The following is a 25,364-nucleotide window of genomic DNA, read 5'->3' as shown; positions in this document are numbered from 1 at the left end:
AAGAACACGTGGAATCAGGACCAGCTGAGTGCAAGGATGATGATCCAGGAAAATAACTGATCTTGTACAGTTTAGCTTTTTACCGAAAGGTTTTCAAGCAACGGGACTGTCTGTAGAAGAGCATATTTGCCACAAGACGATTAAAGTAGGTGTTGTGTGAAAAAGTGTAAGTCGATCTGTACAGGCTCGACACGTTACAGTAGCCTAATGTATCATGATAGAATATTGGAGATCTGAGGAAAAAGATCAGACTGCACATGATTTGTGAAAGCATTTATTTTTTTACATTTTACATAGTTAAATCTAATGTACATACATATTAGGCCTAGTGCATATGAGGGAGGGCAGGCAGAGATTGTTATAAAAGCTAATAGTGACTCTATTTTGTAAATACATAAGAACATTACAAATTCAAGATACTAAAAACTCCCTAAAGGTCAAGGCTGACGATGGATCTAGACAGTCAAAACACATACGTTTCATTCTCCGTTCCAACACACTCGCATTGCATTCAGACACTGCATCCAGTATCAGATTAGTTAAATGTTCAGTACCAACTAAATTGGCCAGTATTTGTAAACGGAAAGACAATTAGTCTATTAAAACATGACACCCAAGCTGTTTATGACAAACATGAATTAGTAACATCTGAAAGCAACTGATATTAAAACAATGAAGCAGCAGGTTTTAAATAAATACTATTTATTGAAAATATTGCATGTTGTCGATTTTAAAATGTCCCATTTGCAACATAAGTGTATTTCTGATCTTACCGGGATGAAGAGACAAATACTGTTTAATCAAAAGCCTAAATCATACTGAAGACAAGAACTGAGGGAAAGAAAATGGACGCTGTGGCGTGAAATTCGTGGCATGAAGACCATTATAAAAAGCTAGTTCCCTCTTTATTAAACCTGACAATAATACCCAATTAAAACAGTCTGACGATGATCCCTGGCATATTATTATCTTAGCATGCATTCCTCCTGTGTTTTAAAGTACAGTCTCTGGTTTCTGTGTTTTAAAGTACAGTCTCTGGTTTCTGTGTTTTAAAGTACAGTCTCTGGTTTCTGTGTTTTAAAGTACAGTCTCTGGTTTCTGTGTTTTAAAGTACAGTCTCTGGTTTCTGTGTTTTAAAGTACAGTCTCTGGTTTCTGTGTTTTAAAGTACAGTCTCTGGTTTCTGTGTTTTAAAGTACAGTCTCTGGTTAAAAGGGGAGCAACCCCCATTGCACTCTGCTCTGTCTGAAAATCATGATTACACTAAAAATGAACAAGAAAATAAAACAGAACGAAAAAAAATATTCTAAAAACAAAATATGATCCTCTAAACTGGGTTGTTTGGCTTTTTAACATATTATCCCAGTCACAACGATAAGACTGGCAATATCAATACATCTTGGTCTTATGTCCCGCATGTGTTTACTATACTGTAGTGATACTGGTGGCATGGCTTGTGTTTGAGTTGTAAAAGAGAAGGGGGGAGGGGTCTCTCGAGTCCGGAATGGGATGAAGAAGGATCGGACAGTTATGTCATAAAATCTAATGATTCTACAGGAAGTGTAATATCTGCACTGGGAGCCACATGGAACTCCCACTGATTAAAACACCTGGCTCCCTACGTCTACTTCCTGGCCTCTTATGACATCATCTCTGACCAATCCTTCTCCATCTCACCTCAGACTCTGAGGAGTGGGGGAGGGTCTCTCCTGCTCAGACCCCCAGTTTGTTGGCTTGTGTCAGCACCACCTTGAGCACAGGCATGAAGGCAGACGTCTCGCTGAAGTTGCTGCTGCTCACTATGTGTGTGTGGATGTTGAGGCTCTCCACGTAGGATCGAGACTCGATGCACTGCACCATGTTGTGCAGGCCCCCTACGATGGCTGGGGAGAGCTAGAGGGAAACAGAGAGAGGTTGAGAGAGAGAAAGCGTGAGAAAGAGAAATTGAGAGAGATGTGCAGTGTAAGTGCACGTCTCAAAATGATATGCAACATTCTAACCCGAAATGTTTGAATTGTGACAACGCAGAATTGTTCCAACTCACTGTCTGCTCTCGTAGCTTGTCGTAGAGAGCCTCAAGGCGTTTGTTGGCGTCATCCAGCTTCCTCTTGGTTTGCTGTGGGGAGAGAAAAATACGATGAGACACGCATGTCAACAGCCCTAAGCTGAGGGAGTGTTTGAAGAAGAAGTGTGAACAATTTTACACTAATGACATAACTTAAGGAAAAGTAGTTGTACGTGACGATGTATGAACTCCGTAGCTAATCTGACTCGATAGACACGCCGCACTCACAGGATCGGTGGCAGCAGCCAAGCACTTGTGGATGAGGCCCTCAAAGGTGTTTTTCAGGACCAGGTGCTCATCAGGGATGGGCTTCATAGTGATCTTCTCAGCAGGGATGGACTGCAGCGGCTGGAAGGTTAACCACAGCACATGGGTTTTAGACTACCTCTTAGGTATTGTTGTGGCGCTTTCTAAGTTGCAATTGTACCACGTTAAGAGCTTTGAGGCCATATTGCACTACCAGTAATGTAATCCACTAGCAATATGTTTCTCATAATTTCAATGAGGAATTGACCAATTTTATGTAGGACTAGACCAGCACCTGTATGACATCTCCAGTCGGGGCTCCGGGCGCTCCCTCCACACTTCCTCCACGCGTCTTGAGCATGCCAGGGTTCATGGGTGGGGAGGCCATCTGCTGCTGCATGCCCTGGTAGGGGACCTGGTTCTGGGCCTGGCCTGGAGGCATGTAGGGGGGCTGCTGGGGGTCCCCGGCACCGAGGGGAGAAAAGATGGGGGCCGTGATGGGGGAAGGAGGCGTGTAGTTCTCTGGAACCTGCAACAGTGGAAAGAGCGTGAGTGTGTAATGTACACTGAACAAAAATATAAACACAACATGTAAAGTGTTGGTCCCATGTTTCATGAGCTGATATCAAAAGATAGCAGAAATGTTCCACACGCACAAAATGCTTACATCTCTCATATTTTGTGCACACATTTGTTTACATCCGTGTTAGTGAGGAATTTCTCCTTTGCCAAGATAAGGCAGAGCCCCACCTGTTTTGAGCCTCACATTAAAAAAATATATATATATTTTTGTGGGTTCGATTACAGGCTGTAATAAAAAAATATATATACATATATATAAAAATGTATTTACTTTTTGCATGTTATTTTGTCATTAATACGGGTCACATTAGTTTGCAAACTATGTAAATAAAAATGTATATCATTGAATTAATAAAGATGCATACAAACAGTCTCTTTTTCGTTTTCTTGAGTAAGGCAGATCCAAAATGCAGCCTAGCTCAGTGCTTTCTGTGGTGGTGTGTACTATTCCCTTCACAGAACAGCGCAAACTGGCTCTAACCAGAACAGAAAGAGGAGTGGGAGGCCCGGTGCACAACTGAGCAAGAGGACAAGTACATTAGTGTCTAGTTTGAGAAACAGACGCCTCACAAGTCCTCAACTGGCAGCTTCATTAAATAGTACCCGCAAAACACCAGTCTCAACGTCAACAGTGAAGAGGCGACTCCGGGATGCTGGCCTTCTAGGCAGAGTTCCTCTGTCCAGTGTCTGTGTTCTTTTGCCCATCTTTTCTTTTTATTGGCCAGTCTGAGATATGGATTTTTCTTTGCGACTCTGCCTAGAAGGCCAGCATCCCCGAGTCGCCTCTTCACTGTTGACATTGAGACTGGTGTTTTGCGGGTACTATTTAATGAAGCTGCCAGTTGAGGACTTGTGAGGCGTAGCACACAGTGTTGTACGAGATCTTCAGTTTCTTGCATGGAATAGCCTTAATTTCTCAGAACAAGAATAGACTGACAAGTTTCAGAAGAAAGTTTTGTTTCGGGCCATTTTGAGGCTGTAATCAAACCCACAAATGCTGATCCTCTAGATACTCAACTAGTCTAAATAAGGCCAGTTTTATTGCTTCTTTAATCAGGACAACAGTTTTCAGCTGTGCAAATATAATTGCAAAAGGGTTTTCTAATGATCAACTAGCCTTTTAAAATGATAAACTTGGAACACAGGATTGATGGTTGCTGATAATTGGCAGCTGTAGGCCTATGTAGATTTTCCATTTAAATGTTTTTTTTTTTTTTTCAACAGCTCCTGTGTCCTGGAGAACTATAGAGCAAGGTTCAGTGACCACAGCATGACAATGTATAAGTGTAATTGATTGTGCGATAGGTCTCACCTTCTTCTTCTTTGGCACTCTGTTCAGGTTAGGCGGGTCGTTCCAGCCATTCTGAGGGCCTGTTGACAAACAGAAACCCATCACACACCCGCCTCTTCACTACAGTCTGGGTGCCACGGTCTCTGCACTCACACGTGCTACATTGTTAGCTAGCCTTGCTAACTCTAGCTGGGCAAGATGAACAACCAGAGATCGACTGGCACCTAGACTACTCACAGCGCAACACATTTCATACGGCATCAGCACGACAATGAGCAAAGTATGTTTGTTTTTTTGTCCTTTAGCAGACCATCTTATCCAGAGGTACTTACAGGTGCAATTAGGGCACATCAATATATTTTTCACCTAGTCGGCCCGGCGATTCGAACCAGCAACCTTTCGGTTCCTGGCCAAACGCTCTTAACCGCTAGGCTACCTGCCACGGTTAGATCATTTTCTTGCCATTTGAGCAAATGACCAAAACAGGTCTTTCAGGCTAAATGTATTGGTATTTGAGTGCAGCGTAGCCTGGGCTAACCCCTAAATATAATCACCATGATCCTCCTGCCTGCCATTTTCATCAGGATATTGCCTGCCCTAGATAGCCAAGCAAAGCTCCGAATCAAACCAATCTGACTAACTTACCAACCCAATCATTCCCGCTTACGCTCCTGCCCAGAGCGCCACACATCTGGGTCAACCAACTGACACTCATGTTTACCTTTTCTAATCAACAGCTACGATGATGATGATTATGTCCTCGGTACTTCAGGTCTATGAAAAAGTTGATTATGCGATAGCGCCCGTTAAAATGAGCTGGTTTTAGAAATTGCTGCAGATTCTTTGATTGAACATTCACCTGAAAACAGAAGCGGCAATGCATCACATTGTCGATCATCAGGGATATTGGCGAGCGCTTTTGAGGGCTTTGATTAAATTGATTAGTATGATCTGGTCAGGCCGGTGACGGTCATTTACAGGCAGTAATTAATTGTATAAGGTAGTGGAGCGGTTTTTCAATTCACCTTCACCTTCCATGAAACAGGTAGTGTCTGGATTATATCCCTCTGTGGACGAAAGAAATACACTCTAGAACACTTCACCGAGCCAACAGAGCAGATGTGAGAGATGCTAATGAAGTTGATAGCTAGGGAACTAATAACAGCATACTCGTGTGTCGTTAGTGAGTGTTACTGTACCTGTAAATGTTTACAACTAATAAAGTCCCATTTCATTTAACAATGCGCTTACGCTAATAACATTAACACCCCTCACACAATTTGGCCCCCCCCCCAAAAAAAGACGGACCCTGTTAATAAGGAACCACCATATTTCAGAGGAGTAACAGTGTCTCAGCTGAGAATTGCTACCTCCACTTTCCCCGCCCAGGGAGAGAGAGGTGCGAGAAAGAGGCTTGGAACAGCAGCAGCCGTTGACAAATCTGAAGGCCGTCTGTGCTCGGCTGCACTGTGCTCACTAAGCAGATAACACACACACTGACTCCGCTATGCCCTTACAGTTGGACACCGTCTAAACAGCTGCTTTCGGTCACTTACTCCATTCAGACCAGTTCAATATCCGCCATTAGCTTCCTATACTGTTCTCTGACCCTACACTTGACATTCCCTGTCCACATTTGGCCCCGGCCATTCAAACAGAACTATGTCTATGTTTCAATACCCACACTAGCACACCACTTTAGAATACAGGTCGGATACACTGCTTCTTTCTGAGGGTTTATTGTAGTGTGGATCCTGGAACAGATCCAGTCACACCTGTTCTCCCAGAGGCCGGATCAGGCTGTGTACCTGAGGATCCGGTTGGTGGGAGCGGCGGCATGTACGAGGCAGGCGAACCCGGTCCGCCATGTTGGAAAGACGCTCCAGATGACAGCGGAGGAGGAGAGAAAGGAGGAGCGGAGGACACAGGCTGGCCCATGGAAGGAGGTGGGTAGAGGGGTTGTTGGGTGTATTGGGGCATGAAGCCTGGGGCTGGGGCTTGGGGTGAGGAGGAAGAGAAGGAGGGAGGAGGAGGAGGAGCAGAGTACTGGAGAGGTGAATAGATAGCTGGGCCACCAGTGCCACGGTTGTACTGGCTGGCCGGAGGGTAGGCTGGGGGTTCACAGGAGAGAGAACAGCATGCATTAGTCACGTCGTTCCGTTAAAAAGACTAACTGGAACAGTGCCCTCTGGGGTCCTTTAGCAGTAGTAACATGCATTCTAACTCTTAGCAGTTCAGGAAAAGTGAAACGGAAGCATTTCCTCTGTTAATAATTACAATTGGGTAACGTTACAGACAAATGCTTCAACTTTGTTAGAACTTCATTCAAAAGTATGTAGGCGTTTCTAGATAGACTAATCAGGCATGAAAGATTTGTTATTCAGAACGGGACATCATGCAGAGAGAGAGTAAACAGCAAAACATTCTCATTCTCAATTAAGGGCGATATTTCAGGTTTAGAAAAATGGCCATAGAACGCTCAAGGCCGAGCTAATTAGCAAAGAACTTTCGAAAGAGAGAACACTAGGCAAACATTCTCCGCCACAAAATGCTTGATGATTTAAATTGAGAAAAAGGGTCATGGAAGTCAGACTAACTGTATATAGAATACCCAAGGCTAGAATCTGTACCGCACCTCTGATTCAGAGGGGTTGGGTTAAATGCGGAAGACACATTTCAGCTGTACAACTGACTAGGTATCCCCCTTTCCCATCTGTATGTGCGAAGCCACGATTAGCTCTTGAAGCTACACAGTGTATACTCCAAACCGGTTGGTGGCAGCAGACACTTCTAGGTGTTCAGGCTGCCATTTTCCTCCTACACGAAGAAGAGAGTACCTATAACCTGGAAGTGGTAGTGATGTTTGAGACACTTACGCTGGTACTGATGTGAGTACATGGGGGGGTATGCAGCAGACGAGGAGGCTGGGGGAGCAGCTGGCCCAGAGGGAGGCATCCCATACATGGGGGGTGTTGGCTGAACCTGCAATGATCGACAGGACAGACACAAAAGATGACATCACAGACTCAAGGGCTGCATTCCAAATGGCAGCCTAATCCCTATATATTGCACTATTCTTTAACAGAACCTTATTCCCTGGCCTATAAAGTGCATTATATAAGGAATAAGCTTCCATTTGGGAAGCAGCCAGGATCATAACCACGACAAGGGCTGGGTTTCATTCGAGAGAATCTCCCTCTCTTCAGGTCTTGTTCACTCCCCTTCACAGATCTTAAATTAACTGCCCAGTAATAAGCTCACTTTTAAAAGTTCATATTCTGTTAAGTCATATCCAAATACTGTTTTTGACTGTGTTTTTGTATTTATACTCATATGTGGCTAAAGCATAAATTGGAGATTTTTATTTTTTAACTTCAAAACCCACCTCAGACCGTTCCAAAAATGCTTGCCATTTCCTCATAGAACATGTCATCTCCCCAAGGAGGATGAACTGGCCAATCAGTGGTCTAGAGCAGAATTATCTGGCCAATCAGCGGTCTACTTGCATGAATATTTTTTATGACCGATATATGCCCACACCATTGCAAACACATAAAAGCTGCATTTCAACATAATTACAATTAGTCGGGGGAAAAATATTTGACTCATATTGCAAGTTATTATAGGTAATATTTCATAGAATTTTTTGGGGGGGAAACACTGGGCAGTTATATTCAAGACAACTAGATAGATGTACAAAATGGTGTAACACAAGAGCTGTGAGTGAATCAGAAACAAGAGACAAACAGGACTGAAGAAAGAGACAGAGCAGTGCTTCTTAAATCCTGGTCCTGGGGACACAAAGGGATGCACTTCATTGTTTTTGCAATACACACCTAATTTAAAAATCATTTAAGCTTGATGATGAGTTGATCATTTGAATTAGCTGTGTAGTACTAGGGCAAAAACACAAACCCTTTGGGTCGCCAGGACCAGAATTAAGAAATACGGTTGGATCAGGTGTTCCACACGGACATGCATGACAAACCACACATGCATCCAGGGTGGGTTGGGCTATCAACAGGGTGACATGCATCCAGGGTGGGTTGGGCTATCAACAGGGTGACATGCATCCAGGGTGGGTTGGGCTATCAACAGGGTGACATGCATCCAGGGTGGGTTGGGCTATCAACAGGGTGACATGCATACTACAGCAGCCACAGTAAGTGACCAGCTGGTGTGGGGACCATGGGAACAGGGGGTGGCGTCATGATGATATGACGCGCGTTGCAAGGAGCGGCGCAGAAAGCCGCCGCGCTGTCTGATGTACGACAACGGGGGTTGGAGCTGTGACTGTGGAGGTAAAGGGTCAGGTAGAGAGACAGACTAGGGTCATGCAGTAGTGGGGGGGGTTCAGTGACCCTGAGGTGAGAGGTCAGGGGTACATGGCTGTGACCCTGAGGTGAGAGGTCAGGGGTACATGGCAGTGACCCTGAGGTGAGAGGTCAGGGGTACATGGCTGTGACCCTGTGCTTGGTATACGTGTCAGGTCTACGTCGTACCACAATAGCAAGAGAAGCGCTTGCAACAGAAGAGAGTAGCAACGCATTGACCCATAGTAGAACAGCATGTCCAACAAGAAAAAAACCTTCGTAACGAGACCACTGGAAAATCAATTCATTGGTTTAAATCCCATTTGAATCAATGTAATTAATCAATTCATTGTCAACCGGCCAAACCAAAATGGGACGACAGTCAACCAGAGGAAAGATCGTATTAAACATCCAGGGAAAAGAGTTAGGAAGGAAAGCTACTGGTACTAACTACAGCAGGTAGTGACCTGCAAAGAAAGCAGGGAAAATATTTCAACGTGTGTTTATTTAGCTGCTAGAATTAGATTGAGGAGTTAGTCAAGATTGTGGAATATTGAACATAAGCCCAAAAAGCTGAAGCACAGTTGCTGGTGTGGTACACGTGTGTGTGTGTGTGTGTGGTCACAGCCATCGTCAGGGCTAGTGTGTGTGTGTGTGTGTGTGTACCTGGGGCTCTGTGGTGGCAGGGCCTAGATGAGGAGGAGGAGGGACACTGGGGAGAGCTGTGGGAGTTTGGTTACTCCAGGAGGTAACTGTAGAGGCAGACCTCACCTGGAGAACACACACATACACACAGACCGCATGGTACACACACAGACCAATGATGAACACACAATGGAGGAGCCCCGACAAAAACAACCCCAGCTCAACACTAGAGGTCGACCGATTAAAATCGGAATGGCCGATTAATTAGGGCCGATTTCAAGTTTCCATTACAAATCGGTAATCGGCATTTTTTACACCGATTGTGGCCGATACATTTTTTTAACCTTTATTTAACTAGACAAGTCAGTGAAGAACAAATTCTTATTTTCAATGACGGCCTAGGAACGGTGGGTTAACTGCCTTGTTCAGGGGCAGAACGACAGATTTTTACCTTGTCAGCTCAGGGATTCGATCTTGCAACCTTCCGGTTACTAGTCCAACGCTCTAACCACCTGCCTTACATTGCACTCCACGAGGAGCCTGCATGGCAGGCTGACTACCTGTTACGCGAGGGCAGCAAGAAGCCAAGGAAAGTTGCTAGCTAGCATTAAACTGATCTTATAAAAATAAATAATAATCTTAACATAATCACTAGTTAACTACACATGGCTGATGATATTACTAGTTTATCTAACGTGTCCTGCGTTGCATATAATCGATGCGGTGCCTGTTAATTTATCATTGAATCATAGCCTACTTCGCCAAATGGGTGATGATTTAACAAGCGCATTCACAAAAAAAGTAATGTCGTTGCACCAATGTACCTAACTATAAACATCAATGCCTTTCTTTAAAATCAATACACAAGTATATATTTTTAAACCTGCATATTTAGTTAATATTGCCTACTAACATTACTTTCTTTTAACAATGGAAATTGTGTCACTTCTCTTGCGTTCCGTGCAAGCAGTCAGGGTATATGCAGCAGTTTGGGTCGCCTGGCTCGTTGCGAACTGTGTGAAGACCATTTACTCCTAACAAAGACCGTAATTAATTTGCCAGAATTGTACATAATTATGACATAACACTGAAGGTTGTACAATGTAACAGCAATATTTAGACTTAGGGATGCCACCTGTTAGATAAAATACGGAACGGTTCCGTATTTCACTGAAAGAATAAACGTTTTGTTTTCGAGATGATAGTTTCCGGATTCGACCATATTAATGACCTAATGCTCGTATTTCTGTGTTATTATAATTAAGTCTATGATTTGATAGAGCAGTCTGACTGAGCGATGGTAGGCAGCAGCAGGCTCGTAAGCATTCATTCAAACAGCACTTTCCTGCATTTTGCCAGCAGCTCTTCACTGTGCTTCAAGCATTGAGCTGTTTATGACTTCAAGCCTATCAACTCCCGAGATTAGGCTGCTGAAACCGATGTGAAATGGCTAGCTAGTTAGCGGGGTGCGCGCTAATAGCGTTTCAAATCGGTGACGTCACTCGCTCTGAGACCTTGAAGTAGTTGTTCCCCTTGCTCTGCAAGGGCCGCGGCTTTTGTGGAGCGATGGGTAACGATGTTTCGAGGGTGGCTGTTGTCGACGTGTTCCTGGTTCGAGCCCAGGTAGGAGCGAGGAGAGGGACGGAAGCTATACTGTTACACTGGCAATGCTAAAGTGCCTATAAGAACATCCAATAATCAAAGGTTCATGTTAAAAGGAACCACCAGCTTTCATATGTTCTCATGTTCTCATCTGAGCAAGGAACTTAAACGTTAGCTTTTTTACATTGCACATATTGCACTTTTACTTTCTTCTCCAACACTTTGTTTTTGCATTATTTAAACCAAATTGAACATGTTTCATTATTTATTTGAGGCTAAAATGATTTTATTGATGTTTTATATTAAGTTAAAATTAGTGTTCATTCAGTACTGTTGTAATTGTCATATATATATATATATATATATATATGGGCCTCCAATAATCGGTATCGGCGTTAAAATCATAAACGGTCGACCTCTACTCAACACCAGAGTCAGCGGCCGTCGGCCACACAACACGTAGGAACAAGACCAAAAGGGCACCCAGAACAGCGTCAGAATCAAGAGAGGATCATCAACCACTTAGGGGCTAATGAGGAGGCTGTGTGAGTGACTGTCACTTACCGGCTGGTAATACTGTTGCGGTGCGGGGGCAGCGGCAGGCACCGGGGCTGGAGCGGGCTGCTGGGACACCATAGAAGGCTGGGCAGGGGTGAAGGGCTGCCTGGGCTGGGCAGCTGTGGGCTGGGGGGATGGGAGTTGTGGTTGGGCTACAGCAGGAGCCTGTTGACCCAGAGCTCTGCTGAGACGGTCACGCAGCTGCTGCACCGCAACCTGGCGGTGGAGGAAATAGCGGCGAATTAGAAGAGGTAGAACGGACATTACGTTCCGGTTCTGAACGAGTAAACCGAGGCAGATTGTGGGGGAAACGTATCGTGTGTATCATTGACCTGCTCTGTGTTCTGGGGCAGGTATGCGATGGCGTTGGTGAGGCTGCCCTGGGAGGCCAGCAGGCTGGCATACTGACTCATCCTCTCTCCCAGTAGAAGCCCCACAGCAGAGGGACCAGACTCCTGGTTCTGCTCTACCGCCTTGCGGAGCACCACCACCTTCTCGACCAGGTCCTGCCGCAATACAAACATTACATAGAGTTAGACCCACACACAACCATGTCTTGAGAGAGACGAAGGCAGCCACACACACACAAAACGGTTGTACACACTCCACACACACCGGCGTACCTGCAGAGAGAGAGGGCAGTGTCTGTCCTGTGCTCTGGTCCAGCAGGTCACCAGTTTCTCCACGTTGCCAGCGCAGATGTAACAAAGACAAGCCTGAGCCTGCAGCGTGCTGTCCTCCACAGCCTCCAGTCTGCAGCCCAGCAGGTCTACAGAGACAGCAGCACAGTTGGGTTCAAAATTCACATCCCAACTTGTTCACACGGCAGCAAACGCGACAGAAATGGAAAGAAACGTTGAAAGGGAAGGCCAGTGAGGGAGAGTGTGAAAGGCTAAGAGACAGTAAAAGGCCCTGCATGGTCAATCCGTGCAGCATTTACTGTGACCGTACAGCATTTACTGTGACCGTACAGCATTTACTGTGACCGTGCAGCATTTACTGTGACCGTGCAGCATTTACTGTGACCGTACAGCATTTACTGTGACCGTACAGCATTTACTGTGACCGTACAGCATTTACTGTGACCGTACAGCATTTACTGTGACCGTACAGCATTTACTGTGACCGTACAGCATTTACTGTGACCGTACAGCATTTACTGTGACCGTACAGCATTTACTGTGACCGTACAGCATTTACTGTGACCGTGCAGCATTTACTGTGACCGTACAGCATTTACTGTGACCGTACAGCATTTACTGTGACCGTGCAGCATTTACTGTGACCGTACAGCATTTACTGTGACCGTACAGCATTTACTGTGACCGTACAGCATTTACTGTGACCGTACAGCATTTACTGTGACCGTACAGCATTTACTGTGACCGTGCAGCATTTACTGTGACCGTGCAGCATTTACTGTGACCGTGCAGCATTTACTGTGACCGTGCAGCATTTACTGTGACCGTGCAGCATTTACTGTGACCGTGCAGCATTTACTGTGACCGTGCAGCATTTACTGTGACCGTGCAGCATTTACTGTGACCGTGCAGCATTTACTGTGACCGTACAGCATTTACTGTGACCGTACAGCATTTACTGTGACCGTACAGCATTTACTGTGACCGTACAGCATTTACTGTGACCGTACAGCATTTACTGTGACCGTACAGCATTTACTGTGACCGTACAGCATTTACTGTGACCGTACAGCATTTACTGTGACCGTACAGCATTTACTGTGACCGTACAGCATTTACTGTGACCGTACAGCATTTACTGTGACCGTACAGCATTTACTGTGACCGTACAGCATTTACTGTGACCGTACAGCATTTACTGTGACCGTACAGCATTTACTGTGACCGTGCAGCATTTACTGTGACCGTGCAGCATTTACTGTGACCGTGCAGCATTTACTGTGACCGTGCAGCATTTACTGTGACCGTGCAGCATTTACTGTGACCGTACAGCATTTACTGTGACCGTACAGCATTTACTGTGACCGTACAGCATTTACTGTGACCGTACAGCATTTACTGTGACCGTACAGCATTTACTGTGACCGTACAGCATTTACTGTGACCGTGCAGCATTTACTGTGACCGTGCAGCATTTACTGTGACCGTGCAGCATTTACTGTGACCATACAGCATTTACTGTGACCATACAGCATTTACTGTGACCGTACAGCATTTACTGTGACCGTACAGCATTTACTGTGACCGTGCAGCATTTACTGTGACCGTACAGCATTTACTGTGACCGTACAGCATTTACTGTGACCGTACAGCATTTACTGTGACCATACAGCATTTACTGTGACCGTACAGCATTTACTGTGACCGTACAGCATTTACTGTGACCGTACAGCATTTACTGTGACCGTGCAGCATTTACTGTGACCGTACAGCATTTACTGTGACCATACAGCATTTACTGTGACCGTACAGCATTTACTGTGACCGTACAGCATTTACTGTGACCATACAGCATTTACTGTGACCATACAGCATTTACTGTGACCGTACAGCATTTACTGTGACCGTGCAGCATTTACTGTGACCGTACAGCATTTACTGTGACCGTACAGCATTTACTGTGACCGTACAGCATTTACTGTGACCGTACAGCATTTACTGTGACCGTACAGCATTTACTGTGATCCGGCCTCTGCAGAAGTCAGGGCATTCATACTTCTTGCACGTCGCTGAGCAGAGCTGTTATGAAGGAAGTGAGCTGGTGTTTATACAGGACCTCCCGCCCCCAACCAATCATGTCAATGCGAAGCTATACGGATCCCTCCGCAATGTTACAACATCTGGGAAACGCGCACGGCGATGCAGGAGCAAGCATAAATTGGCTTTAAGGGAGAGTGCGTGATAGAGGGAGAGAGGAAGTGTGTCAGTTCCTACCACACAGAGAGGAGAACTCCTCTGGCTGAGCGTAGGTCATGACTGCAGCCAGAGCCTCCTTCCAGTTCTGCAGCTCACAGGTCTGCAGCATGTCACGCCAGTCCCTCATCACCACCGCACTGATCAGCTGTTAATCAAAAAAACTACATCATCAATACCGTAGACCTCCCTCTGATCAGCTGTGAGAACTAATACGGCCATAACCAATACTGTCCACGTCCCTCTGCCAGTTCGTCAACCCCACCGATCAGCTGCAGGAGGATACACTGACAGTAAACCAGTAGCAGAACAGTAGCCAATACCACAGATCAACCACTACCTGATCACATGACCATGACACTGACTGACATCGTGGTGCTCGTTACCTCGGTGATCTTGCAGCGACCAGTGCTGGGTTACCTTGGTGATCTTGCTGTGAGTCTTGGTGAAGTACTTCCTCTGTGTTTTCTCCAGAAGCTCCGCCCCTCCGGCGATGGCCAGGATGATGCTGTCAGCCATGCGGTTGTCATGGAGACAGAGGTCCACTGCGCCCTGGAAGTCCCCCGTCAGCAGGGCCTGGGTGATCAGGCCATCCACGCCTGACGGGACAAACCAACAACTGTTTGCTTTGTAAAACTTTGACCAAAAAACAGCAGCACGCAGTCAACCTAAACTGTGAACGACTCCAAATAGAGATTCAGAGTGATATCAACGGATGTTTACCTTGACTGACGCGGAGTTTAATGCCCTCTGGGACTGGAGCTGGCGTCTCCCCTGGCAGACTGGCCTCTGCCTCTACTGGTGGAGCTGCCTCCTGACAGACCAGAGAGGAGAGTTGATCAATGTTATTTGACCGAGACCGTCGCTGGAGTTTCAGTACAATTCAAACTACTGCGTAAATCTGCTGAGGTCAACGGGAGATTTACTCGGAAGCATAACGACGCAAAACAATTGTTGTTCCGTACCGCTATACCATCTACTCCGAGCTTTACATGTAACCATAAAACAGCAAAGGGAAACAAAATGAACAGGTGTGAGTCTACCCCAGAGAGGAAGAGGAAGTTGAAGGAAAATAGGGGGATAAAAGAAAATTGGGCGAGTTAATTATAGTTAGAGATGAGACACTATGTGAAAGCAATGTCACAACATAACCGGAGCAATATAATGACATAGCATCACCAATGTAATAGGTTTACAGTTTTAGCCATTAACAACGATAACGACAAAGCAATAACAGTACGATGTGCCACTCTCTTTCTCTGGGATGGACTGACGGGATGAGAAGAAGGTACCTCCTCCAGAGGAATCTCTTCGTCTACTGGCATCTCTTCCTGGGCGATGGCCTCAGCTCCAAGGGCCTCTGTCAGGTCTGCTTCTGCTGCCAATGGTTCCGGAGCAGGTGTGAGTTCCAGTTCCACTGCTGGCTGGAGATTTGCAGCAGCGATGAGGTCAAATGGATCTTCCGCTTCTGGTTCCGGAGCAGGTGTGAGTTCCAGTTCCGCTGCTGGCTGGAGGTTTGCAGCAGCGATGAGGTCAAATGGATCTTCCGCTTCTGGTTCCGGAGCAGGTGTGAGTTCCAGTTCCGCTGCTGGCTGGAGGTTTGCAGCAGCGATGAGGTCAAATGGATCTTCCGCTTCTGTTTCCGGAGCAGGTGTGAGTTCCAGTTCCGCTGCTGGCTGGAGGTTTGCAGCAGCGATGAGGTCAAATGGATCTTCCGCTTCTGGTTCCGGAGCAGGTGTGAGTTCCAGTTCCGCTGCTGGCTGGAGGTTTGTAGCAGCGATGAGGTCAAATGCATCTGCAGGCGGGAGTCCAGGGTCTGCTAGAGGCTGCAAGGTGGGGACAGGAGGAGCCAGGTCCAGCTGGACTGCCGACTGCAGACTGGGCATTGTTGACGTTGGGTCGAAGCCGGGTACTGGCTGCAGGTTGGTGAGGTCGGATACAGCCTGTAAGTCCACCTGGTTGAACGCAGAAACAGGCTGTAAGTCAACTTGGTTGAACTGAAATACAGGCTGCAAGGCCACCGGGTCAAATTCTAATACATGCTGCAAAGCTACCTGGTCAAATTCAGATACAGGCAGTGAGTTCACTTGGTTGAACTCTGTTGGAGGCTGGAGGGTAAAGGAGGCAGTGGGATCAAACATGGGTGCTTGCTGCAGGTCAGCTGGGGGGGCCAGAGCTGGGGGGGCCAGAGCAGGGTCAGACTCTGGCAGGAGAGCAACGGGAGCAAGAAGCTGGGGTTCTGCGCTAAGGTCAAGAGTAAGGGCAGGCTCCGATTGGAGGACAGGCATAGGATCAGAAGCTGAAAGGTCACCGCTGGGTGGGGGGGCAAGCTCTGGCTGGGGTCCGGGTTGGAGGGCGGGCTCAAGCGGCGGTTCGGGGGTGGGTTCAACAGCAGCAGCCTCAGGCACGGGAGGAAGGACCTCAGGCTCCGTGTTGAGCTGGGGAGCGGGAAAGGGCACTACCTCTGGTTCTGGTCCAGCCTCAGGCTCAGAGGTGGGGGCAGGAGCAGGGGCGGGCTGCATACATTCATACAGCAGGAGGGGAAAGGAGTAGGAGAGGAGAGCCAGATTCACACAGAGTTCAGCAGATAGAGCCATTCAATCGAGAGTCGTAGATAAATTATCAACAGAATCACTGACATGTTGGAAACCCAACAATATTCATAAAATGTCATTGATTGTGTCCATTGAGCTATTAGTACCGTTACCGTTGAGCCCGGGTTAAGCAATGTCACAAAATATCCTTTACTTTTAACAGTACAATAGCATTAAGAATTTGATGAGAAAATAGCATTGTCTTGCAGATAAAAAAAATATATATGTACAATTGAAATATGTGAGGTGAAGTTCTCCAAATCATATTCAATGATGATCTATGACAAAAGTCAGGAAAGCAATTCAACGACTTTCAGCGCGTGAATAAGAAACGCATCCTTTCTTACTTCAAATAAACAACTGTATTGTGAAACCTAGAGTTAGTCAAGTTGGACACTTTCCCAATGCCCCTACCACTTCCCTGTTTGAGCAATGAGACCAAAGCTACAGAGAGTGAATGAGCAGATATATTTGCTCTGCATTACCATCATCTTTACCGCATACTGAACCGTATTCAATGTTGTTCATCGAATTGTCACAAATAAGGAATTATGTTTCTTCCACACACACAAAGTCCTTACCTCCTCGGGCTGAATAGGTTCTCCCTCTAATGCTGCTGCAATCTGTGAACAAACGAACAACCCCAGCAGAATTAAACCAGGCTGACAGACAGCATTAGGACCAGACAGACAACAGACTGACAAGGCCTGAGGACATTCAGTGACGGTTCATTTCAAACCTCACCTTTGCTGCTAGCTCCTCCTTCTTGTATCCCAGAAGCTCCAGGTATTTTCCACGGGCGTCATTCTCAAAGTTCACCTGAAAACACAATTTAACATTGGTAGGAAAAGACCAGCAAGAAACAAGCTTATGTTTTAACAATACAAGTCCCTATACTTACCTTCAGGAAGGACCAGACGGTCTTCTCAAACTCGTTCTGGGCAGAGTCCATCTTCTCCTGACAGAAGACAATGAAGCTGCCTGCAGCCAGTGTGGCCTGCAGCTGGGCAGAACGCTCCAGGAAGGTCGTCTCCGTAATCACCTGACTAATGTGAACCACATGGGCCGTGGGCTGCTGAGGCTGCTGGGGGTTGGGCTTGATGTTCTCCAACGACACCAGCTTACCACCAAACTGGATTGGGGGGGGGGAATGAACTTATTAGCACCATTTCAACATATCGATAGAATATCTATAGTGAGAGACACAGGAACCAGCAGCAAAGAGTTGCCAGGAGGAGAGATGATACTGCTGAGTGACACACTGTACATCATACGCCCATGAATACGACTTGACAAACATAGCAAAGAGATGAAGGCAGAGAAGATAGTGACTCACAGCGAAGGAGGCCCCCACTGGCCTGCGGATCCACTTGGGGGGCTTTTTGAGGGGGGTGATGGTGGTGGAGGCGGGCGAGGGCTGGGAAAGCTGCAGGGGGGGCAGGGTCTGTCCCATCCCAAACGGATCCATATTGCCAAATGACGTGCTGATCTAGAACATAGACATGCCACAGAGCGGCAAAATTAACACTTTTTTTTACAGATTATGTATTCATTCATATCAAGTGTCTCCAATGATGGGCTAAAATTGAAGTGAGTTTCTACTCCAAATCTCAGAATTCGTTGGAACTGCGAATGTAACCCTAAACAACCAACATGGAGGCCAGTTTCCAACCTCAACAGTGTTCATATGTGAAACTGTTTACCCACCGTGTCTGCCTGTGTCTGGCTGAAAGCCTGGCTGCTGCCCCCCATGATGGAGTAGATGCTGATGTGACCGTCGAAGGCTGCAGCCGACAGCACCGCTGGGTTCCTGGGACACCACTGGATGTCAAAGCACCACTGGGTACTGGTAGGCAGCTCATACAGCACCTGGAGGTAAAACAGCAGACGTGTAACCAGAAAGGCATTCCTGTCTCCGTAATGATAATTATTAGCAGTGTCCTGTAGTTTGTAGTTAGGGACCATGCTAAGAATAGCAGAGAGACAACGGCTCTGTGTATGCGAGACCACACACACTCACCTCAGCGGTGTTGGGGTTCCAGCAGAGGATTCTGTTGTCTTTCCCGCAGCTCAGTAGCAGCTCAGGGTCCGCCAAGCTCCAGGCGATGGCCAGGACACCCCTGACGAACACACACACCCCCCGCAGATTTAATTAGCATAATGTAATCCGATCACATTCGATCTAATGAACACTTGCAATTAGTTCTGACATGTCTTGGGTGTGCCGTTATTTTGTTAGCCGTCACACCAGATTAGCGTGTTATGATCACTCCTCTGATCGTCATCCCCATCTCCCAGAGACCTCTAGTAACCAAGAACAAATTCATACCGTAGCCACATTCCTACGTGGTTCTCTCACAAAGTTCAGCCTCAACCGCTGAACATGATTCCATTCAATACAAAAGTGTGGACCATGACAGTCAGTGTTTTGACATGACTTTTTCCCCAGACTGGATACCAGATTCATTTGAAGTCGTAATTTACCGTGTGTGGTTCTCCAGGACTTTGAGAGGGGAGGTGGCAAACCGCAGGTCCCAGATCTGGATCACTGGCATCCTGTCATCCTCCGAGGCCAGCACCAGCTGAGTAGCTACCTCAGGGTTCCACTCTAGCCCAGAGCAGTGCATCTGAACACACAAGTTATCTATTAATTTACTTATTATAATGAATGTGTGGTTCTCTCTCTGCCCATCTGTCACGTGGTGTTAATACTATGTTTGTACCAAGGGTTGGAATCGGTTCAGGGAACAGAACCGAAAACCAGAAAATAAATTTATGATTTGAGGAACAGAACCCGAACCGAAAGTGATCTATACTGTTCCGGAACAGAACCGTTCATTTAAAAGCAATGATCCGGGCATTTTTTTTCAGTTTCACAAAAATCACAACAAAGTTCCTACGCAAAGCCCTCACTGTCACAGAAATGAATTCCAATCTTTGCCGGTGTCTGCACATGTAGGCCACCTGCCCTCTGAAGCACAGGTTACTGTAGCCTACTGACGACATTGCAAGCGTAATTCAGAAATTAGGGAGAGGTGTTTAATTAGAGAAGAATGGATTTACTTTTTCAACGCTAGTTAAGGATACTACAGTTATCACGTTTCACACAGCATTTATTAACTACAACAAAAAAAAAGTGTTTTTAATTCTAGTGCTGCTCTGCACACACAAGCTAGTCAGCTAACGTTTGCTCTGGTCCAACGTTAAACAAACGCTGAGGTTGAAAGATATTCAAAGTTCCTGCATAGAAGCTGCTCCTCCGTAGGTATAATTCAGTGGGCCTGATTCAATAAGATTCTCAGCGCTTCAAGGCAAGCTTCCTCCATCCTTTCTCCTCAATGTATTTTGCATCTCACGCCCTACACTGTGGCTGGCAGCACAGTGTGTGTGTGTGTGTGTGTGTGTCTGTCATTATTATTAAACAATGCGGTTATGGCAAAATACAATTTGCTCTTAACGACTTTCCTATAGAGATTAAAAATCGCTTACCCACTCCACAGCAAGCTTCTCTATCCACACTGATTGGTGAAGTCATTTAAATGTCGAGGTAAATGGAAAAATAAATATCTATATATTTCAGAGGTTTAAAAAAGGAACCATGTAAATCGGAACCAGTTCACAACTTTATTTTGCTGGTCGGAAACAGTGGAACGAAACGAAAAAAAATAACATTTCTGGAAAATAATTTGTTCCAACCCCTGGTTTGTACTAATGTCAAAAGCCTCAGACCTAGTCGGTTGCCAATCCTGTCTGTCTGTCTGTCCCCCCAAAAAAGTGACGAGCTTTTAAGTGAAGGAGCTAGGAATACTTCCCACCCCCAACAGTTTGCAGAAAGCTGCAGGCCCGGGAGAGGACTTTTAAACTGGAGATGAAAGTGACAGACTAAGCCTTTAACAGCAGACAGACACGCATAGAGAGTACCATCTCTTGTGGTCACAAATTACAGACTGAGGCTTTAACAGCAGACCAGACACGGACAAACGTGTGTTGCTGGGTACCTTGTTGCTGGGTACATAAGTGGCAGACTGAGGCCTAAACAGCAGACGTGCTTTCCGGTACGTACCCTGTTGCTATGGTCGCTGACTTTGATGATTAGGTCATTCTTGCGGAGGTCCCAGATAGAGGCGCGGCCGCTGGGGCTGGCCGAGGCCAGGATGTGTTGGACCTGCCTGTTCCACGCCACACAGCTGATGTCCTCTAGAGGCTGAAATAAACACTTAAATGTTCCTCTTCTATCAAATTACCTGGGTGCTGGATCCTCGTAGACTAGATAACCTATGAACATTTTTAAGGAAAGCACTCCAAAAAAAAAGGTAAAAATGTCAATACTTATGGATTTCTTAGTTAACCATGCAGAGACATGTTTTGGTGCTATGGGTCTTACCTGAGTTTTAGGGCCTGGTGTCATCGGGGAGCCAAAGTTGTTCAGGTCCCAGATGTAGATCTCAGATTCATTACCTCCTGAAGCCACCAGGTTGGTCTGGGGAAGGGGAGATGGAAGTAATGCATTATCATCACTAGCTAACATGGGGTGACAATGTAAGTACAGTAACAAACACAACGAGATACACTTGACAAAGTTGGTGGAACAGTCAACAAAGGGCAGTAGACGAAAACGTTAGTATTCCAATAAAACAAAAGAAGATCTCAAGTGAGTTGAGCAATATCTCAACGTGCATATTATGCACAGAACAGTATAATGCCAAAGCGGTTAGTGAGAGCATAGTTACAGTTAGTACGGTGTACCTACCTGGAAGGAGTTGACGTCAAGGGCTCTGACTGGCCCGCTGTGTTTGTTACTCTGAGCGATGACAACGTCACTGTGTCCAGCGATGATCTTGGCCGGGTCGTAAAGGATGACGTCGCCGTTCTCTCCCCCTGCGATGAGCACTCCAGACGGGAGACCCTGTGCATCCATGCCGTGGGGACCCCACGCCAGCTTGTGGTATCTGATTGGGTGTGATAAGAGCAGTCTGAGCTATGACGTATGTTTTCTAAACCTACCCAAGAGTTGACTTGCTCTGATGCTGTTGTACCCTTGTCAGAACCCTTCACCACTCCTTGTTGATTGACTATACTTGTTGTTTGTTCCAGTAACTTGAATTTTAACCACTACAGTTTTCACAACTACTATTCCCTGCCTGGGTTTACCATACTACCTGAGATATCTGAAGAAATATAATTTACTAAGAATCCTGTTGAAAGAATGGGGGCTCCCGAGTGGCGCAGCGGTCTAAGGCACTGCATCTTTTGGGGCGGCAGGAAGCCTAGTGGTTAGAGCCTTGGACTAGTAACAGAAAGGTTGCAAGATCGAATCCCCGAGCTGCCCCTGAACAAGGCAGTTAACCCACTGTTCCTAGGCCGTTATTGAAAATAAGAATTTGTTCTTAACTGACTTGCCTAGTTAAATAAAGGTTAAATAAAACATAAAAGTGGGTTTGGGTTACGGCTAGTGCAGGGTTTCCCTACCTGTGAGAGGAGGAGTATGCCCCGCGGAGCTTCATGTCCAGAGAAGGCTCAGCCAGGTCCAGCTCAAAGATCTCCAGAGAGGCGGAGGTACTGAAGGAGGCATCCAGCTGCTGGGCTGACGTACCTGGACACAGAGACAGACAGGTGAGACAGACAGGTAGACGCACTAACGGGACAGCTGTACAAACAACAAATATTCAACGAGTCAGTTTTCAAGGATATTCAAAAACTTTTGTAGCTCATGACGAGACTATGACTCGAACATTTCTGAAATTCATCTGGGGAATTGACCCCATGTCAGTGCAACATGTACAGTTGGGGGTCTTGAATTATGGGGTCCCTTGATGATAAGCCAAAAAGAATGTCTAAAATAAATAACACAAATACTGAGCTATATTGTATGCAAAGACATTCTGGGAAATTATAATATTTGATGTAAAAAAATTGCTCAGAGAAATTGATTTTGTGTAACAAATAATAATTGGGGGGGGGAATAGGGTTAAAAATGGTTGGATCCGTTTTCAATATTCCTGCACCCTCCCCTTACGAGGATAACGATACTGTGCCTTTTTATAAAATGTTTTATGAGATCGGAGAACAGTGGGAGGGATCTTAGACCATTCCTCAACATGGAATCTTTCCAGATCTTTCATATCCTTTGTCTGTGCTTATGGACTGGCCTCTTGAATTCAAACCACAGGTTTTCAATCGAGTTTAAGCCCGGAGACAGATGGCCATTGAAAAATGTTGATTTTGTTGTGTGCTTAGGGTATTGTCTTGCTGGAAGATTCACGTGAGGCCAAGTTTCAGCCTTCTGGCAGAGGCAACCAGGTGTTTGGCTAAAATGTCCTGGTACTGGGTCAAGTTCATGATGCCGTTGACCTTAACAAGGACACCAGGACCAGTGGAAGCAAAATAACCCCATAATATCAAAGATCCTTCACCATATTTTACAGTTGGGATTAGGTATTTTCTGCATTGTTCTTTGAAGGTCGAACACCGCTGGTGTGCATGGCCAAATACCTTTTTTTTATGACTATTGCACCGATTCCAATCCAAGTGCCAATGCCGTTTAGCAAACTCCAGGCAGCGCTATGGATGACATGAAAATAGAGCTCTTTGGCCACGCACACGAGCGGCCAGTTTGGCCTTCAAAAGAACGCATATGCTGAAAATACCTACTTCCCACTGTTAAATATGTCCGAGATTCTCAGTGAAGTGTACGAAACAGGAAAACATACCTGCTGCCAGGTACACAGGATGGTGCTGTGCTGGGCTCCAGCTCTGGATGGCCGTGCGGTTGATCTCTTTGAGCTTCATTCTGATGGGGAGAAAACAACCCAAGCAAGAACTAATCAAGCTTCTAGCACACAGAAACAATGGATCACAATAGATAATGAAATGGTCCTAAAAATAGTTTACCACTCTTCTTCATCTACAGTCACTTTATACAGAAGCAGGTGTGTAGGCTAACGTCTGATAATCAACGTGCACAAATACAGAATAAGGGGACTGGATATGGTGGATCTGAACTGGGTATAGATTTATATGGCTGTGAATAGGGTAGGTAGGGCAAAGGTGCATTCAAATGAAACAGACATTTTGAATGGATTTCGTGTAGTTACCGTTCCATTTTTACTGAATAGATAGCCAAGTCACACAAAAGGAACTTTCCATTCAAAGGAGATGACACAGACAAGTTGTTTGTGCAGTAAAGTAACCTACATTTTTTGCTGGTACGCTAGCTAAAAGAAGCCACAAAGCTAATGCTAAAAATGCGTCGGTACCTTTCAAGGAGACTATGGTTCTGATAGTGGCACTTGATTCGTAAGAAAAGGAAACCGACAGCTGCAAATCAATGGTTTATGTCCTAACACAATGAACTCAGTAGCTAGCTAACTAGTACACTTATAGAGTAATACGTCAGCTAGAAACTAGCAACATGGCTAGAAGAGCTAAGCGAAATACTGTCCAACAGGGTCACACATCTAGCTAATCCAAAAAGTGCTTACCTTCTCAGTTCTGTTCGCTCTTATAACACATACATACACAAGTCGATATGCGACAAAAACGTTGATCACTCGTGCAAGTTCCCTTTTCTTACTGTGCAAGACTTATTAACAAGCCGACAGCTCTCCGCTGCAGAATGCACATTCAATGAAATTCCACGTCCGCACTGGTCTTCGGCTCCATCAACGTGGCACAATAATCTCCTCCTCCATCAGGCACTTCCGGTGAACGGCTTGAACGTCGTACATACGGCCTACGTACAGCACATACATGTACTCAATTCATTGCAGCCCTACTGTACATGTTATTTGTAGCGAACACAAATTGGTTGCATACTTCATTAGGGAGTGCACCCTCTGCCGTAAGTGTCATCATTATAGGATATACATTGACATTTGAAAACCCATTCCATTTTGTTGCATCAGGCAAAATGTCAACCGCTGAATAAAGTGAGTAAATCCCTCAGTATCATTGTAATGGAATCTTAATTTCCTCTCATTGCACAGCATTAGGTATCCAAGCTTTGGTCCTGACCACTCAACTTCATGCTACCACGGTTTAGCTATTCTAGTAAAACAACCAGGTTAATCAATTTCCCTACATGCATTTCAATCGAGTTCATGTAACCTTCACCTTCAAAATGTCATTTCAATGTTCTATTGCCAAGACAGCACTACGTGAGACACCACACACATTTCTGAAATGATCAGTCATTCAAATGAACATACTTTGTAGGGTTTTTCCCCCCAAAACATTTATTGGAATTGGACAAGGGATAGTAAATGCTTATATCAATTTGTGCTGCAATTTCACAAGGTGCCATCTTTGTAGACAATGTCACCATGGAAAACACAAAACCTTCCAGGGCACTCTTCTTGCTGAAGCCTGGGGAAAAACAGAAACTCATGGTTAGTGTGAATAGGGATATGTCCTTTGACAGCCATTTTTAAACATGCCGGCATACTAAATAAAAATGACACAATAACCTGGCCATATAACTGAAACATTGAAGACACTACCCTCATTCAAGTTCAATAATAAAAAATCTCCCCCAGGCTTGGAAGACTAGGTCAGATTGGTAGTAATCATTAAAACA

General features: G+C 45.6%; 1 protein-coding gene across 8 annotated transcripts; it reads right to left on the bottom strand.

Moving 5' to 3' along the window:
• Nucleotides 1-258: 258 nt before the first annotated feature.
• On the bottom strand, nt 259-24,575 carry LOC106562280 (protein transport protein Sec31A). 8 transcript variants are annotated; one of them, XM_014127057.2, is made up of 30 exons: nt 24,271-24,575; nt 23,500-23,579; nt 22,259-22,382; nt 21,540-21,738; nt 21,174-21,269; nt 20,853-20,993; nt 19,274-19,416; nt 18,810-18,909; nt 18,497-18,658; nt 18,126-18,278; nt 17,691-17,921; nt 17,534-17,608; nt 17,371-17,412; nt 16,250-16,711; nt 15,488-16,150; nt 14,919-15,009; nt 14,616-14,794; nt 14,217-14,343; nt 11,925-12,070; nt 11,634-11,807; nt 11,308-11,517; nt 9,163-9,267; nt 7,060-7,165; nt 5,992-6,294; nt 5,209-5,250; nt 4,205-4,263; nt 2,606-2,839; nt 2,293-2,412; nt 2,044-2,115; nt 259-1,892 (listed from the first exon to the last, which is right to left on the bottom strand). In XM_014127057.2, the coding sequence occupies exons 2-30, from the start codon at nt 23,576-23,578 to the stop codon at nt 1,713-1,715; spliced, it is 4,818 nt and encodes a 1,605-aa protein (XP_013982532.2). In that variant the 5' UTR covers nt 23,579; nt 24,271-24,575; the 3' UTR covers nt 259-1,712. The 8 variants fall into 8 exon arrangements, with proteins under 8 accessions (XP_013982532.2, XP_013982541.2, XP_045544749.1 ...); XM_014127066.2 differs by lacking the exon at nt 5,209-5,250; XM_045688793.1 differs by lacking the exon at nt 5,992-6,294.
• Nucleotides 24,576-25,364: the final 789 nt, after the last annotated feature.

Source organism: Salmo salar, chromosome ssa01, assembly GCF_905237065.1.
Source record: "Salmo salar chromosome ssa01, Ssal_v3.1, whole genome shotgun sequence".
Classification (NCBI taxonomy): Eukaryota; Metazoa; Chordata; class Actinopteri; order Salmoniformes; family Salmonidae; genus Salmo; species Salmo salar.
The sequence above is the reverse complement of the archived record's forward strand: the minus strand, read 5'-3'. Positions and strand labels throughout refer to the sequence as shown.

Excerpts from the sequence above, each read along its gene's own strand:
- LOC106562280 (XM_014127057.2), bottom strand. The coding sequence starts at position 23,578 with ATGAAGCTCAAAGAGATCAACCGCACGGCCATCCAGAGCTGGAGCCCA. Across the intron at positions 14,795-14,918 it reads TAAACTCCGCGTCAGTCAAG|GCGTGGATGGCCTGATCACC; the intron begins GTAAACATCCGT and ends TTGTCCCGTCAG. Across the intron at positions 2,116-2,292 it reads TGGCTGCTGCCACCGATCCT|CAAACCAAGAGGAAGCTGGA; the intron begins GTGAGTGCGGCG and ends CTCTCCCCACAG.